The 14361-nt window shown below is 40.9% G+C and overlaps 1 protein-coding gene across 3 annotated transcripts in view; it reads left to right on the top strand.

Annotated features, from left to right (window-relative positions):
- Positions 1-7580: 7580 nt before the first annotated feature.
- Positions 7581-14361, top strand: part of POC5 (POC5 centriolar protein) — a 27813-nt gene continuing 21032 nt past the window's right edge. For 2 of the 3 annotated variants that reach the window (XM_030968583.1, XM_030968582.1), the window contains exons 1-2: positions 7587-7645; positions 12857-12956. In XM_030968583.1, coding sequence (XP_030824443.1) covers positions 12873-12956 — 84 coding nt within the window. In that variant the 5' untranslated portion in view covers positions 7587-7645; positions 12857-12872. Of the gene's footprint in view, positions 7646-12856; positions 12957-14361 lie in introns of all 3 variants that reach the window. The other variant, XM_030968584.1, reaches the window with a different exon arrangement.

Here is a 14361-nt window from a genome sequence, read left to right as displayed (position 1 = left end):
AATGAAGCTTCTGTTAGCTTCAACTGATGCTCAACATTTTTTTTTTTGGAAATAAGACTAAACAAGAAATTCTTAATGCACAACCTTCACACCATTTGGGGTTCTTTAGTCCTCTTTAACATTTCCATAGAACAATCTTTTCTCCGGGGTAAAGTACTCTGGTTTCCCTAATTAATATTCCTATTGTAACATCATGACTTAGATCATCCTTTTTACCTTTCTTTGATTTTTTTTTCCAGTTTAATTATAGTAAGAGGAAGGGATAACAATCATTAAGAACGAAACTCATGCTCTTATTGCAAATAAAGACCTTGTTCCCAGGCAAAGATGGACAGGTCAAAATTCAACATGGTATGGGCAGAGTTAGAGATGGTTTTATGTACATAATAATACGTTTTAGATAACACTGTACTCAGTTACATTTGCCACCTCAACCTTCAATCACTGTCTCAAGGTCTTCTTGTAAAGATAATCAAAGATGGTCTGTGAGTGCTAGCATTGCTAGTCACCTTGAAATAAGAAAACTTTTTTGTGTGGTTTCATTTTTAGTAAATTCATTAGTTAATGAATTCCAAAAATTAGTAAGTAAAACAGTTTTTCTTGTGGGATTACCAGAACAGTAGCCTCTGACTTTGCTGACTAATTAACTAATTCTAAGTAGTCCCATACTCACATTTCACCCTGTCACTGGTTCTGTTGGGCTTCACTCCAGTGTAAAATCTTTTGACATTCTGCCCAAAACACTGTCACTTATCTGCACTCACACACCTTCATATCCTTTCCTCTCCTTCTTCTTTCATTTAAGGCTGCAAAAATTTCCATAAGCACTTTTACTCCCTTCATTTCAGTTCACACTCAAGGATTTGGTTTTGTCTGTATCATTCCTTTCATATGCATTCTATCTTCCTGTTCTCTTTCATAATACTGTCTTACATGAAAATTTCATTTGTCTATTTATCTGCATGTTGAATACTTCACAAACTTTTATTTGAAGACAGCTATGTTTTGCTTTTTACATTTGTTTTACAAATGTTAATGAATTAGACATTTAAGCCTTTAACAAAATCTCTTCCCTTACATTGTATTTACTATGTTTTTATAACATTAATACAGTGAACTGAAATAGAACAGGCACTACCAGACTTATCTGATATAGTGGGAGTTGTCTCTCCTTACTCCAAAAAATTGATAGAATGAGTCAGATCAATGTCCAAGCCAGGCTTGTAGTCTGGATGCCAAACTCAAAAAAATTTGTGGCTTAATAATCAAATCCTTTGAGAACCTGTAGTTCCATTTGAAGTACAATTACATTCAAAAGATTGGAATTATCTGAGCAAATGCAAATGTCTAAAATGCAGATATCTGAACTAGTTTTCTAGACTCTATAGTACAACAGAGTAATAAGCACTTTGTGGTATGATTCATCTGACCTTTTAGAAATGTATGAGAGCAACTGAACCCTGCAGGCACTTGTTTCTCTGCGAGGAGTACAAAAGACTAGAAGACTTTCCAGAAGAGGCTACCTCTGATGTCCCTTAAGCAACTATAAGGGGAATCCACAATGAATAGCCCAGAAGATATCTGCAATAAAAAGACCTTAAGTCGGCAGTATGAATACCACACGAAACATTTCAGCCTGAATGTCACAGACATCTGAACATTATTTGAAAAGCCTTTTAATAGTAACCAAAGTTTTTATTACAGTTTAAATTGAAGGTGCTAGTCCTTCAGGTACTATGAATCTTTATTAGAGGAGGAGAGATTTTTTTTAGTAATTAGGTTCCAGAAAATTTAAAAGAAAAAACTGTTGTAACACATACCTTTTTGTATCTTAAAATGAATGCCAACAGCATTCTCTAAAACTTAAAAGGTACCTTTAGTGCATACTCTTACACCATTTAGACCATCTCATTGAATTTTCTTCCTCCTTATAGTTAATGTCATTTAACCATCTTTGTCAACATTAATATAATAAGACATAAATGTAATAACAACACTTAATTTGATTTTTAAAAAAACAAAAACAAAAAGAAGGGGTAGCAGATCAGATCTATAATGACTGAATTCTACAGAATGCTGCATATTGTAAGCGGTTTTGCCTTTCAAACCAGATGACGAGCAGAGCAGCATGATATGTTGCCACCTGGTGTAGAGGTGATGTAAAACTCCTTGGTGACTCCTGCGTGAGCAAAGGCTGCGTCACTGCAGAGGCACATCTCTGCGCGGCCCATGCCGGCAATGCCGTCAGACACCGTGCTGCTGACTCATGTCTCAGGAAGAAATTGCTCCAGGAGAGTGTCCTTCAGCCCGCGGTGAAGCTGAGCAGGCAGCACAGGGACTGCAGACCTTGCCGGAGAATGGGGAGAGAGGAAGTGACCGCTGCAGGCAAAGGAGCTGAAAGCATCCAAACCAGAATGCAAATATACATGTTTACAGCTGTCAACGGCCAACATGTGGATCCTGCCATAAGATGCTGAAGAGATGCTAAAACATTCTGACTGCTATACAATCTCTCAAGTAAATGGGCAGCTCTTGGAGGAAGGGTGACTGTCTGCTGCACATTAACCTTTCAAATGTTTCCTGCGCTTCATTTGCCAAAAGTGTCTGTGTTTTATGATGGAAACATCATCCAAAAAACCTGTCTAGTATTTCTTTGTGTAAAGAACCTCTTAAAAGCGCTAAAAGCAAGAACAGTGTGCAGATTTCATAAAGATAGCAATAAACATTGCAATTGTTATTTACAAAAATTGCATTTTCCGTAGGAACAGATTACTAATACAATCAAGCTTGGAAAAACTTTTACTTATTTTTAACAAGAACAGTTTAATTGCTGCCAACCCCTACAAGAATTACATTTCTACCTTTCTGTAAAACCCTGTATGCTGCTGCAAGGAACTATGACAAGTCCAGCATTCATTCTTCATATATGGTTTCCAGTAGCATGTTCCAGTGGGAAGTCCTAATGCTAGTCTTGGAAGAAAACTGATGCTTTGCCTTTTACAGTCATTCAATACTCTAGAGCATGGTGGTGTTCTATTGCCCCTGCAGCCAAATATGTAATCACAAATATGTTGTACACATGCACCTTGTCACTGAAAGATGTCTAGGGATGTTGATCTTTTAATATCTTATGAGAAGAGATTTTACCTGTTCCCTACAGTTTAAAAGGAGACAAAAATATTCCCAGTGCTTTTTGGCAAAACTGTCAACAGATCTGTTTTGGTATCAATCACTTGAAAGAAGAGAGAAGCTTGAAAAACAGGTGAGTGTATACTTACCTAAGGTACTGCAAGAGAAGCATTTTTTTCTGTGTAACTGAAAATCTTTATCTAACATGTCAATAAGTAATTATAGCAGAAAAACCATCCTTGCTATTCATGAAAAATCTCTTCATAAATTCTGTCATGATAGGTTGTCACTGACAGGGAAAAGACTGATGACTGACTGATGTCAAAACACTTATTTGAGTGAAAAACACTCAAATGCTCTGGGAAAAATTTTTAAATACATATGAACATGCTCATTGGGCCTTTCGTATTTATAGGCTTTTCAACATTGTCTTGTGTCTGTCAAGTATAAGCTGAAACACCTGTCAAAAAAAAAGGAGAATATATTTCAGATAACAGCAAATACTAGACTTGAGACTATTTTCAATCTCTAAATACTGATTATAATTCCCTTGGATATCTTTCTGAAAATCAATATATATTTGATATATTCACTAACCATTATATAAGAGACAGCGTAGTCAGAAGAGTATTTTTACAAGGCAAGAGGGGGATCATAGATAGAAGACAGAGCCCTTTAACAATGAGGTGTTCAATATTCACAAGGTAAGTTTGTTTCTACTATCAGCATTATCACAAGAAAAAATGTCAGTAATTTCCAAAATATCAGGAACAGCACTGCCACATTGCCCATATTCACTATGGTTACACATTATTTTTCGTATAAAATAAGGATTTCAATTCTGTATGAAATAATGGTATTTTGAAAAATGTTTCTTAACGCAGTCAGAACAAAAAAATCACTGTAAGGCTTAAAATGACTGATCTGTCAACCATATATTTAATATTTCAGTTCATGTGGTGGAAAAGGAATGGTCCTGAACCACCCAATTACAGTGGTCCCACTGCACAAGGCAGTAGCCATAATGTGACAGTCCTCTGAATGCAAAGCCCCAAGAGATGTAGCTTAGTGCCTTCTGCCTGGCTCTCTGCCTCCAGACACTCAGCAGCTCTCTTTGAGACACCGGGAGCCATGGAGCACAAGAGAGAGGGTGAGACCACACTGCACAAGGCACCGACCTACCTAGAAGCCAGGGCTGCATCTAGCCCTCCACATGAGAGGAGACAGATCTTGTGTTCACACAGCAAACACTCAAATAGATAATCTGGTAGAGTGAAACAATAACCACTCCGGTATCCACTCTTAAGTTATAACAAAATATCTGGTCTTCCATCACATAATCATGATACATAAAGGGGGGAAATAGAAAACGCTGGAAATGTGTTTCAGCAACCTACAGAACTACAGAAAACACTAAAAATTCATTACTGTTTCATATAAACTGGATGATGTTTGTTTTTAACTTTGAATTCCTCAAAAACTGTTTCAAGGAAAGAAAAGGTGACTTTTTGGCATTAGATGTGTTAATGACATTAAATCAGTTCAGACTCCTGACTCCCTTCTACCTGTTTTCTTCAAAAGCTCAGAACAGCACCTGCTTCAAAACTAATTCTTAATCTGCACAGACAAGCATACTTTTCCTGACTTCAACTACTACTGCAGCATTTGCTTGGCTAGAGCAGCAGCAGATGAACATATGTGGTCATAAAAGCATAGAAAACTCTCCTTCCTTCTGTGAAAATAATTGTACAATAGAATCCAACATGAAAGATGGAAGGTATTTTTTAAATACAATTCAAAATCAGAAAGTTTCAACAGAAGGTTTAATCAGATACACCATAAAATACCCAGTGTGGGAATAGGGTAATTACTGTCATTTCATTGGTCTTTAACTACTTACAATTATCCCTTTATACTAGTAATCAGCTTGATACCATTTGATCTCCTTTGCTTTTTATCCATCTAATTACAAAGTAGCAGTAGATGTTTGCATCACAAAGACTGATTTGAGTACCCATTGCAAACTCCTTCCATTTTCAAATGTCTGCATTTTCCCAAAGATGTAAGACTGAAAACTAAACACAAATTCAAAGGCTATCTTTCATGTGCCACTGGTAGTCATGTATTTAAAAACTATTTTATGAAGAGTGACTCATCATATTTTCTACACCAGCAGCATACAAAACAAATTAACATGAAAAACATGATAGAAACATATGTAATCTCTCCATTTTTATAAATAAATAATTTGGTCTGAGACAGGAAACGTGCTCTCTTTCACAAGCATGCAACAGTTCTGCTTTCTTGTGACCTTATGTGAAACACACCCAAAAAAAAAGGTAGATTTGGAGGCTGCTTTAGTAGTTAGAAGTCTCAGAAGGGCTTGTCTGGATTCCATAATTTGAGCTGGTCTTTGGAAGATATTCTCTCTCATTCTTAGCTGAGTGCAGCCTCCTAGAACACCAGACACGCATAGAGGAGATCCTGTGACCAGACATCTTGCCGTGGTTCACGGCTACAAATGCCACTGTGCCTCCTGCCCTTTGCTATGAAGGCCAACTCAGCCCAGTCACAAACAGTACTAGGTCTCATGAAGCTTATTTTAGAATTGAGGGATGATCCAATCCTACAAATTCATTGCTGTTAGGGTACAGCAACAACTCCACTCCACTTTGTCCAGAAATACTTTGGTTTTCTTGCAACACCCTCCTCAGGGTGTTTATTGCAACACCCTCCCTCAGCTGTGACCTTTTGGAAAAGCCAGTTGTGGCAAGGGAAAATAAGGTATGCTTTGCTTTGGAGTGGACATTGGTCACCAATATGTGATTACAACTGAATGACAGGTTCAGTTCAGCACTCAAAAAAGGGAATGGGACAAGGTCTGAGGCCAGTGCTCCTGCAGTCTTAACAAAATGCAGTTCCTCTTTACCCCAAATTTAACCTTAACTGGAACTGAAGATCCTATCATAGATATTTGCAACCAAATTGATTTTTAAAAATATGTATTTCTGAAACCACACACTCCTTCATGCTTACTGAAATCCATCTGCAAATGCAGCCCTTCCATTATGCTTTTCTGGAAACTAACATGAACCAATGTCATTGTAGGCCTTAATGAAACACAATGACTGCACAGTCAGTGACTCCTCAGGCTGGAATTTTTGCTCATCAAATCATGCTGATCTTATCAGATACTGCAGTTTAAAAAACACTGCACTGCCACTTTGTCTAAATGAGAACTTCAACAAATGTTGAAGTAGGCTTCTACTGTGTGAAAAGGCTCACTTTAGGAAGTCTTAAATGCCACTAAGAGAAATTTTTGGTGGTCCTTACTTGCTCAACTGTTTCACAAGGGCAAAATATTCTGGAATGAGGTACATGTACTGCTGTGAACATTTATAAAGGGCAAATAACATGTTATAGTTTTGTGTCTATCTACATATTTTATGCCCAACCTATCTTTCTCATGTTATCAGACAAAATATTGGTGCCATATAAGGTAAGATCTCATATCATAGAGCTTGACCAGAAGGCTTGTGGCACTAGCATGCTCAGTGCCGTGCTGTAGCCAGAGTTCAGTGCTGTAAATAATTTTGAATTAATACTGCATCATTTTCAGTGTCATAGCTTGCAATACAGAAAATTACGATGCTATCAAGTTAAAAGAACACTGGAAAATGGAAAGACTCTCTACTCCTTGATGCCTGATGTTAAAATCCCTAAAACCCGCTGTTGTATATCTGTCTATTACAGCCCAGAGATGGCAGCAAGGAGAGTTACTTGCGTCAGGTGGGGTGTGTGACACACAGCCCTGCCACGGGCTGTGGATTAGCTCCCGAACCCATCCCGCCTGCCTGCCTACGAAAAGTTTTAGGGAAAGCCTGTCCTGGAGAGGAATGCTGGAGACTACAAGCCACGACCTCCTTCTGCAGCATTACTGAACAAATTATTTAAAAACCCTGCTCGGCGATGGTTAATAACTTCATTATTAGCACAGACTGAAGCGCTTAAGAATGAAGGAATTCCACCAAGGAATTATCTCTCTTCGTTTCCTTTTATTTCCTTTTTTTAAAAATCTTCATTCTCCACAGGAATGCCCGTCAGCAGCTGCTGTCCAACACGCAGAGACCCAGGCCCCCCACCACAGCTCAGTCTGGCACGGTCCCCTCCCCGACACCGCCTGGGCCACCATGCCCGGCTCTGGCCGCCGGCGCGGAGCGCGGACGGGCAGTGCAGGCCCGCGACACCCGGGCCCGGCACAGCCCCGGGCCCGGCACAGCCCCGGGCCCGGCACAGCCCCACCAATCAGCGTGCGGCAGGAGCCACCCGCGGGCGGGGCGGGGCTGGCGGCGTGCGCCCACCCGGCCTGGCTATTCGATTGGCTGTTTCGCCTCCAAGCCGCCCAATCGGAGGGTGCCTTGCAGAGGAACCCTGAGCCTATCGCAGCAGTGGTTCCTCTTCCGCTCCGGCAGTTTGAAACCGTCGGGGCCGAGGGCGGCGCGGCCGGGGCCCGCAGGTGAGCCAGGGGGGCCGGGGCCGCGCCGTCTTTCGCACAGCACCCACCCCTGCTCCTGCCCGGGGCCGCGCTGCCGCCCGCAGCGGTGCGGAGCTCCGAGTTTCCTGGGGGTGCCAGTGGGCACTCCCTGCCCACTGGTTGGGCTGTTTGCCTTGAAAGCTCTGTATAAGAAATGCAAAGGAGAATCTCCTGTTCATAATCTGTCGTATTCGCGGCTGCCTGACCACCCCTGTGCCTCCCTGGTTTCTGTGGGACACTCAGCGGATTGTCGCTGTTTGTCCCCGGCTGCCATGGCAGCTGCGGTGTGGGCGCTGCCGGCCCCGGGGCGGCTGCGGAGCTGCTGGAGTGAGGAGTTAAAAGCGTGAGCAGCGCTGCTTTACAGGGAGGTACAGCTGAAGGCGAGGAATATGTCTTGCCTCTACTGGCAGGAGATGTAGTTCTATCAGGGACACTGGCAGTGGTCCCCAAGGCTCGATACTGGGCCCAGAACTTTTTAGCTTGTTCATCCATGGCATGGATGAAGGGGCAGATGCCTCCTCAGCAAATTCACTGAGAACACAAAGCTGGGAGGAATGGCCAATGCTCTGGAGTGCTGTGCAGCCCTTCAGAAGGACCTCAGCAGGTTGGAGCAGTGGGCAGAAAAAAAGCATCTGAAATTCAGAAAGGGCAAGTGCAGGGTCCTGCGCCTGGGGAGGAACAACCCCAGGCACCAGCACAGGCTGGGGCTGACCTGCTGGGGAGCAGCTCTGTGGAGAAGGACCTGGGGGTCCTGGTGGACAAGAAGCTGTCCATGAGCCAGCAATGTGTCCTTGTGACCAAGAATGCCAATGGTATCCTGGGGAGCATTAGGAAGAACATTGCCAGCAGGTCATGGAAGGTGATCCTGCCCCTGTACTCAGCCCTGGTGAGGCCACACCTGCAGTGCTGTGTCCGGCTCTGGGCTCCTCAGGACACGAGAGACATGGAAATCCTGGAATTGGGGAGCAGAGGCTACAAAGATGATGAGGGGACTAGAGCATTTTACGAGGAAAGGCAGAGGGAGCTGAGCCTGTTCAGCCTCAAGAAGAGACAACTGAGATGAGACCTCATCAATGTCTATAATTATCTGAAGGGAAGGTGCCAAGGCCATGGAGCCAGGCTCTTCCTAGTGGTGCCAAGCAGTAGGACAAGTGGAAATGGGCAGAAACTGAAGCCCGGGAAGTTCCACCTGAACATGAGGGGAAACTTCTTTATTGCGTAGGTGATTGTACACTGGAACAGATTGCTTAGAGAGGTTGTGGAGTCCCCCTCATTGAAATATTCAAAAACCACCTGGGTGCAATCCTGGACTGTATGCTCCAGGATGACCTTGCTTAAGCAGGAGGTCTGAACTGGATGACCCACTGTGGTCTGTTCTGACCTTACCCATGATTCTCTTTCCTAGGTGTTGAGTCCTCTGATCCGAGTGAAACACTAAATTATTTGGAAAGCATCATCTTTAGTTAAAAACAAACCCAAACACACAAAAACCTGAGCACAGCTTAATTAATTCAAAATTAAGGAGGAGAGCAACGATGCTGAGTCAGACCAAGGTCTTTATTGTTGCATCCTGTTTCTTAAAAGTAGCGGTGTTACTGCTGTAGTTGTATACTTATGGTTTGGAAGAAACTGCTGCTGTTAGTAGGAATCTTTCTTGAATGAAGTCAGAAATATATTTTGGCAGATGCTTGGATAAGTTTAGAAGAACCTGGTAAGCTTGAGGATGTTCTTATCACTTGTCTTTCCCCATACAATGATTTGCAGGTTAGCAAATTAACTTGTTGACCCAGAGGTGGTCTCTTAATATCCCTTGATTTCTCTTTTAAGAACTTATCTGGTATTTCGTGGTACTTAGTGCTTGTTCACTGAGATCAAAGCTGACAAGTTATTCTTAGGCTGGCTTGGCTGAGCAGAGATCTTCTTCTGAGGCTAAGGCAAAAAAGGAAAGCATATGCCCAGTGGAAGCAAAGTCAGATTACATGGGAGAAATACAGAAATTCAGCCTTCCATGGTGGACAAGAAATCTATGTGGTCAGAGCTCAGTTAGACTTGAAGCTGGCCAGTACTGTGGGGGACAGAAAAAGTAATTTTTAAAAATGTGTCAATAATAAAAGGCAGTCCAGAAATAACATGATCCTGTTACATGACGAGGATGATCACCTCACAAATGGGGACATAGACAAGGCAGAGATGAGTTCTTTGCTTTGGTCTGCAATGTTGATGCTGTCATAGATCACAGCCAGGGTGGGTTCATGAGAAGATCCTGCCTGAGAAACTTAATTCCCTTTTATGACAAGGTGACCCACCTACTTGATCAAGAGAAACCAGCTGATGTGATCTTTTTGGATTTCAGTAAAGCTTTTGGTACTGTCTCTCACAGTATCCTTCTGGAGAAAATGTCCGGCACGCAGCTGGATAACACATTACGTAATGGGTGAGTAGCTGGCTCATGGGGTGGGCACAGAAGCTTACAGTGAGCAGGGTGACATCAGGCTGAGGACCTGCCCCTAGAGGGTTCCACAGGGCTCCATCTTAGGCATGATGCTTTTCAGCATCTTAATTGACTTGGATGCAGGCGTTTGTCTTGGAGTAAGTTTGTTGACAATACTCAATTAGGTAGGGCTGTTGATTTCCTCAAAGGCAGAAAATCCACCCGGGACAGGGCAACCCTGGATGTAAGAACAAACTGGAAAACAGCTCCACTGGAGTGGTCTAGTGAATCCTGGTCGATGGCAAGTTGAACATGGTCAGCAGTGCCCTGGCAGCCAGGAGGGCCACCCATGTCCTTGGAGCATCAGGCAGAGCATGGCCAGCCGGGCAAAGGAGGGGATTGTCCTGCTGTGCTCTGCACTGGGGCAGCCTCACCTCGAGTGCTGGGGGCAGCTCTGAGTGCCACAGTGTAAGAGAGACATTCTGCTATTTGAGATCATCCAAAGGAAGGCAGTGAAAATGGTCAGGGGCCTTGAGGGGAAGCTGTATGAGTGACTGAGGTCACTTTGCTTTGTCACTTGTGATGAAGGAATCTTTTGAGTTTTGGAAGACCAGAGAGTAGTTTCAGTGATAAGTAGAGAGCTAGATCCACTTGGTTGCATGTAAGGAGCATGATCTTAGAGAACTGAAAACAGAACTCAGGACAGTGGTCTTGAGTTATTGAACAAACTTTTCAGTAAAAACCTTTCTTTTTTGCTTCCTTGGACTTATCTGTATTCACACTGAATTCCATTTGCCATCCTATTTCTCAGAAAAATCAATAGTTTAGTTCCTTTGAAGTATACTGAGAAGGAAAGGTGTGACAATATTTAGAACTACTGGCTGCAAATACACATATAATTCCTGTAAGTGCTAGATAGTTGGTTCTTTGTGGTCTTCAGTAATGCACGCACATCTTTGAATAGATCCAGGGTTTTTAGAATAGTCAGGATCCACAATTTGAGAAACCATGTAGGAATGCATATGAAATTGAAGTCGACTTTTTAGGGTTGCAGAAGTATTTTTTGGTATTGAAAGACTTTATCAGCTAAAAGAAGGTGGAGTGCTAGTATAGAGCTATTTCCTTATGTAGAGAGGCTAAAACTAAGGATATATATAAGGAATTATTCATGTGAGAGAAGAAAGGAGAAAATTGTCAGACCAGGAGACAATGAAAAAGGTGAAGCTGAAGGTAGTATTTCTTCTGTTATCTACTCGTAGATATACAGGAATAAAAGTACAAAGTAAACCTTCATTAGGCTCCATTTTTATACTTTAAAAATGTAGTTGGTATATGAGGGCTCAGAAGGAAGTAGGAAGATGGTGATCATGTCTTTTGAACCTTGAGCTACAGGAAATCTCAGCATTTGAAACTGTCTTCATATTGTTTTTTAAACATCCATCATCAGCACAGAAATGAACTTGCCATTCTGAAAGGTGTAAAAATAACCATGGCAGAGAGACCTTTTGTGGTGCAGGAAGAATCAATGTATGGAACAGCTCCAAGAGCAAAAGGATAATTAATTTCTATCTGTATTCCTATGTAGAGAACTATGTGGGGAGTTTGATACTTTGAGAAACATTGATGGTGTTTAAGTAGGATATTCCTGCCAGTTTTATGACAGTACAACTAGCAATTTAAAATTTACATTTCTGTCAGAAAATGCATCTGTTTAAAAAACAAGAATATTATAATTGACAGTTGTAAAGATCTCTCTAAAAATAAATTTTCCTTGCAAGTTGTTTGCTACATTGTATAGTCAGTCAGTTCCTCTGGTTATTTATGGTGGTATGCCTTTTCTCCTGACAACTCCTTAGTCAATAGTCTAATTGTCTTTCGTGTGGATCAGGCACCTATATCACACTGCCAGTCATTCATTAACAAACTTACCTTGCTTTATGCTCAGTTTCCCCTCATTTTGTAAGTCCTTTCATCTTTCCCTCCTCTGCCATATTCTTTAGAGTCCTTTTCCCTTTATTCTGTCAAATCTTATCACAAGAGCTTCAGTTCTTCACTGAAAGACCTATACAAGGCTGTATTAGGTTAAAAGATACCTATATCTTTCACAAGGTCTTCAAGCTTATTGTCAATTCTTCAACATTGCCTACACCCCAAATATTCAAAGAATATCTCACTGTCTTGCTAAGAAATTGCTGGAATGATTGGTATTTATTGAACCTAAGGTGTTACTTGTCCTTCCATAGCTGTTCATGTTCCTGGGCCTGAAACTCAAAATAGTGGGGAGACTGATGTTGACCAGTAATATCCAGGGTATTGAACAGGAGTGTTCAGGGCACTGTCTTATCTTGGGCTGTGGCTGAGGTAACATAGTTGATGGGCACAGTGTAGCTTATACATTCTTATGTTGCTCTGTAGGAATTTTGTACTGAAACAAACAGCCTGATAAGCTAAAAGGCAATACAGTGTGAATAAAAATGAGAGATTGACACAGGAGTATATATCTGTAACTGCAACAACTGACATTGTTGCTTTGGTCTTTCCTTGTTTTCTTATAAGTTAGTGAAAATATTTCCATTATTTTGGGTATGGTTTGGATTAGACAGTTTCCAGCATTATATAATGAGACTATTCAATCAGTTTAGTGCACAGAATGGGCATTGATCCAGTTGTAACAGCAGAATCTGTTTCTGGGGAAAATGTTGGTTAATATATGTTTACATACTGAAACTGAAAAATGAAGTTCAGCTTCTACTGTTTTATAGACTTACTTTGTGCAGAATGTCATCTGATGAGGAGAAAAGCACAAGTCCAGTTTTCCCAAATGCCTTTGTTCAGGACAGTTCTGTTTCTTCAGATCCTCAGGTAGGACAGAGGCAATATAATTTGATTTACTGTCATGGCATTTTATTTGGTAAAGGATAACTGTGAGGAAATCTAACTAAATGTGCATCTTTTTTATATATTACATACACAGGAAAACAATAAAAATATTAGTGAAAAGAAACAAAGTAGACTGCAAAAAATACTGATACTAAAATATGTTCAGTTAGGTTCCATTTCTGTGCATTTCACAAGAAATTTATGTAAAAATTCGTACCTAAACTTTAGACTTTGATCAGCTGCAAGTAAAATAGGTAGTTTTCTTACCTTTTTTTCCTCGTGTTATTCTTTATTTGTGTTAAGTCTTATCAAGAAGCCAGAATTTGACACAATGGGATAGAAACCCATGACTTTTGAGACATGAAGAGTAACTATGTTTTAGGCTTTCCCCATGATTCAGTTTTGTCAAAACTGATTTTTTAAAATGGATTTATTTTCCTTGGTGTAGTAATATGGCCAGGTTAATCACAGAGGGGAAATGATTGCTTTTTGGTTTTTTTTTCACTTGCTGCATCAAATACATTAGGACATTCTGTAACTATAAGACTGGGGGTTGCCTTTTCTGTGCTCGTCATGCTTTCAAGAGGATGCAATGATACTGGATAAAGTCTTTGTACCATTCTTTTGAAAGCAGAAGATTTTCATAATTTAATAATTGGTTATTCCTATTTGCATAGTAGATTGTGTGGTTTTTTCATTTGGTAGGATACAGTCCAAACCAGGATGGTTGTGGCAATAACATGTTTTGCTAGTTGCCGTGTAGAAGTGCATCTCCACATTTGTCACATGGTGAAATGGGCCTATACAGTAGCAACACTGTTTGATTAAGGGGTTTTCTTCTTTCTTTTTTTACCATTTGGATTGACTTGTACCTTTAAAACAACATTTTATGGGGCAATTAATTTCTGCAGTTCATGTACCTCTCTATTTGTGCTTGTATCTCATGGATAAGTTTTCATAATCTTTGTTTAGGAATAGTAATTCATGTGTGTTTCCAATGCTTTTTGTAGTCAGAGAACAAGATAAAAGCATCATGCTACAAATTTTGAAGGACCAGAATTTTCTGTTATGACCTGGTTGTTTATCAAGAAGGCTCTAGGGCCTCCTGGTAGATAACAATAAATTTATACTAATGAGCATCTGTTTTGTGAATGAGAACGTGTCTAGAGAAGAGTAGCTCAGTAGGAAGTGATCTACATCAATTGATGGCCAAACTGCCTGACCATTTTGTGGCTGAGCAAAAGTTAAAGCATGTTATTACAGGGCATTGTGCAAATGCCTCTTAAACAGTGACAGGCTCCTGGCATCCAACACTCTCCCTCAGGAGGGAAGCCCATTCCAGTGTTTGATTGCCCTCTCACTAAATAAATGCTTCCTAATGTCAAAT

The sequence above is a fragment of the Camarhynchus parvulus genome, chromosome Z (assembly GCF_901933205.1).
Source record: "Camarhynchus parvulus chromosome Z, STF_HiC, whole genome shotgun sequence".
Classification (NCBI taxonomy): domain Eukaryota; kingdom Metazoa; phylum Chordata; class Aves; order Passeriformes; family Thraupidae; genus Camarhynchus; species Camarhynchus parvulus.
The sequence above is the reverse complement of the archived record's forward strand: the minus strand, read 5'-3'. Positions and strand labels throughout refer to the sequence as shown.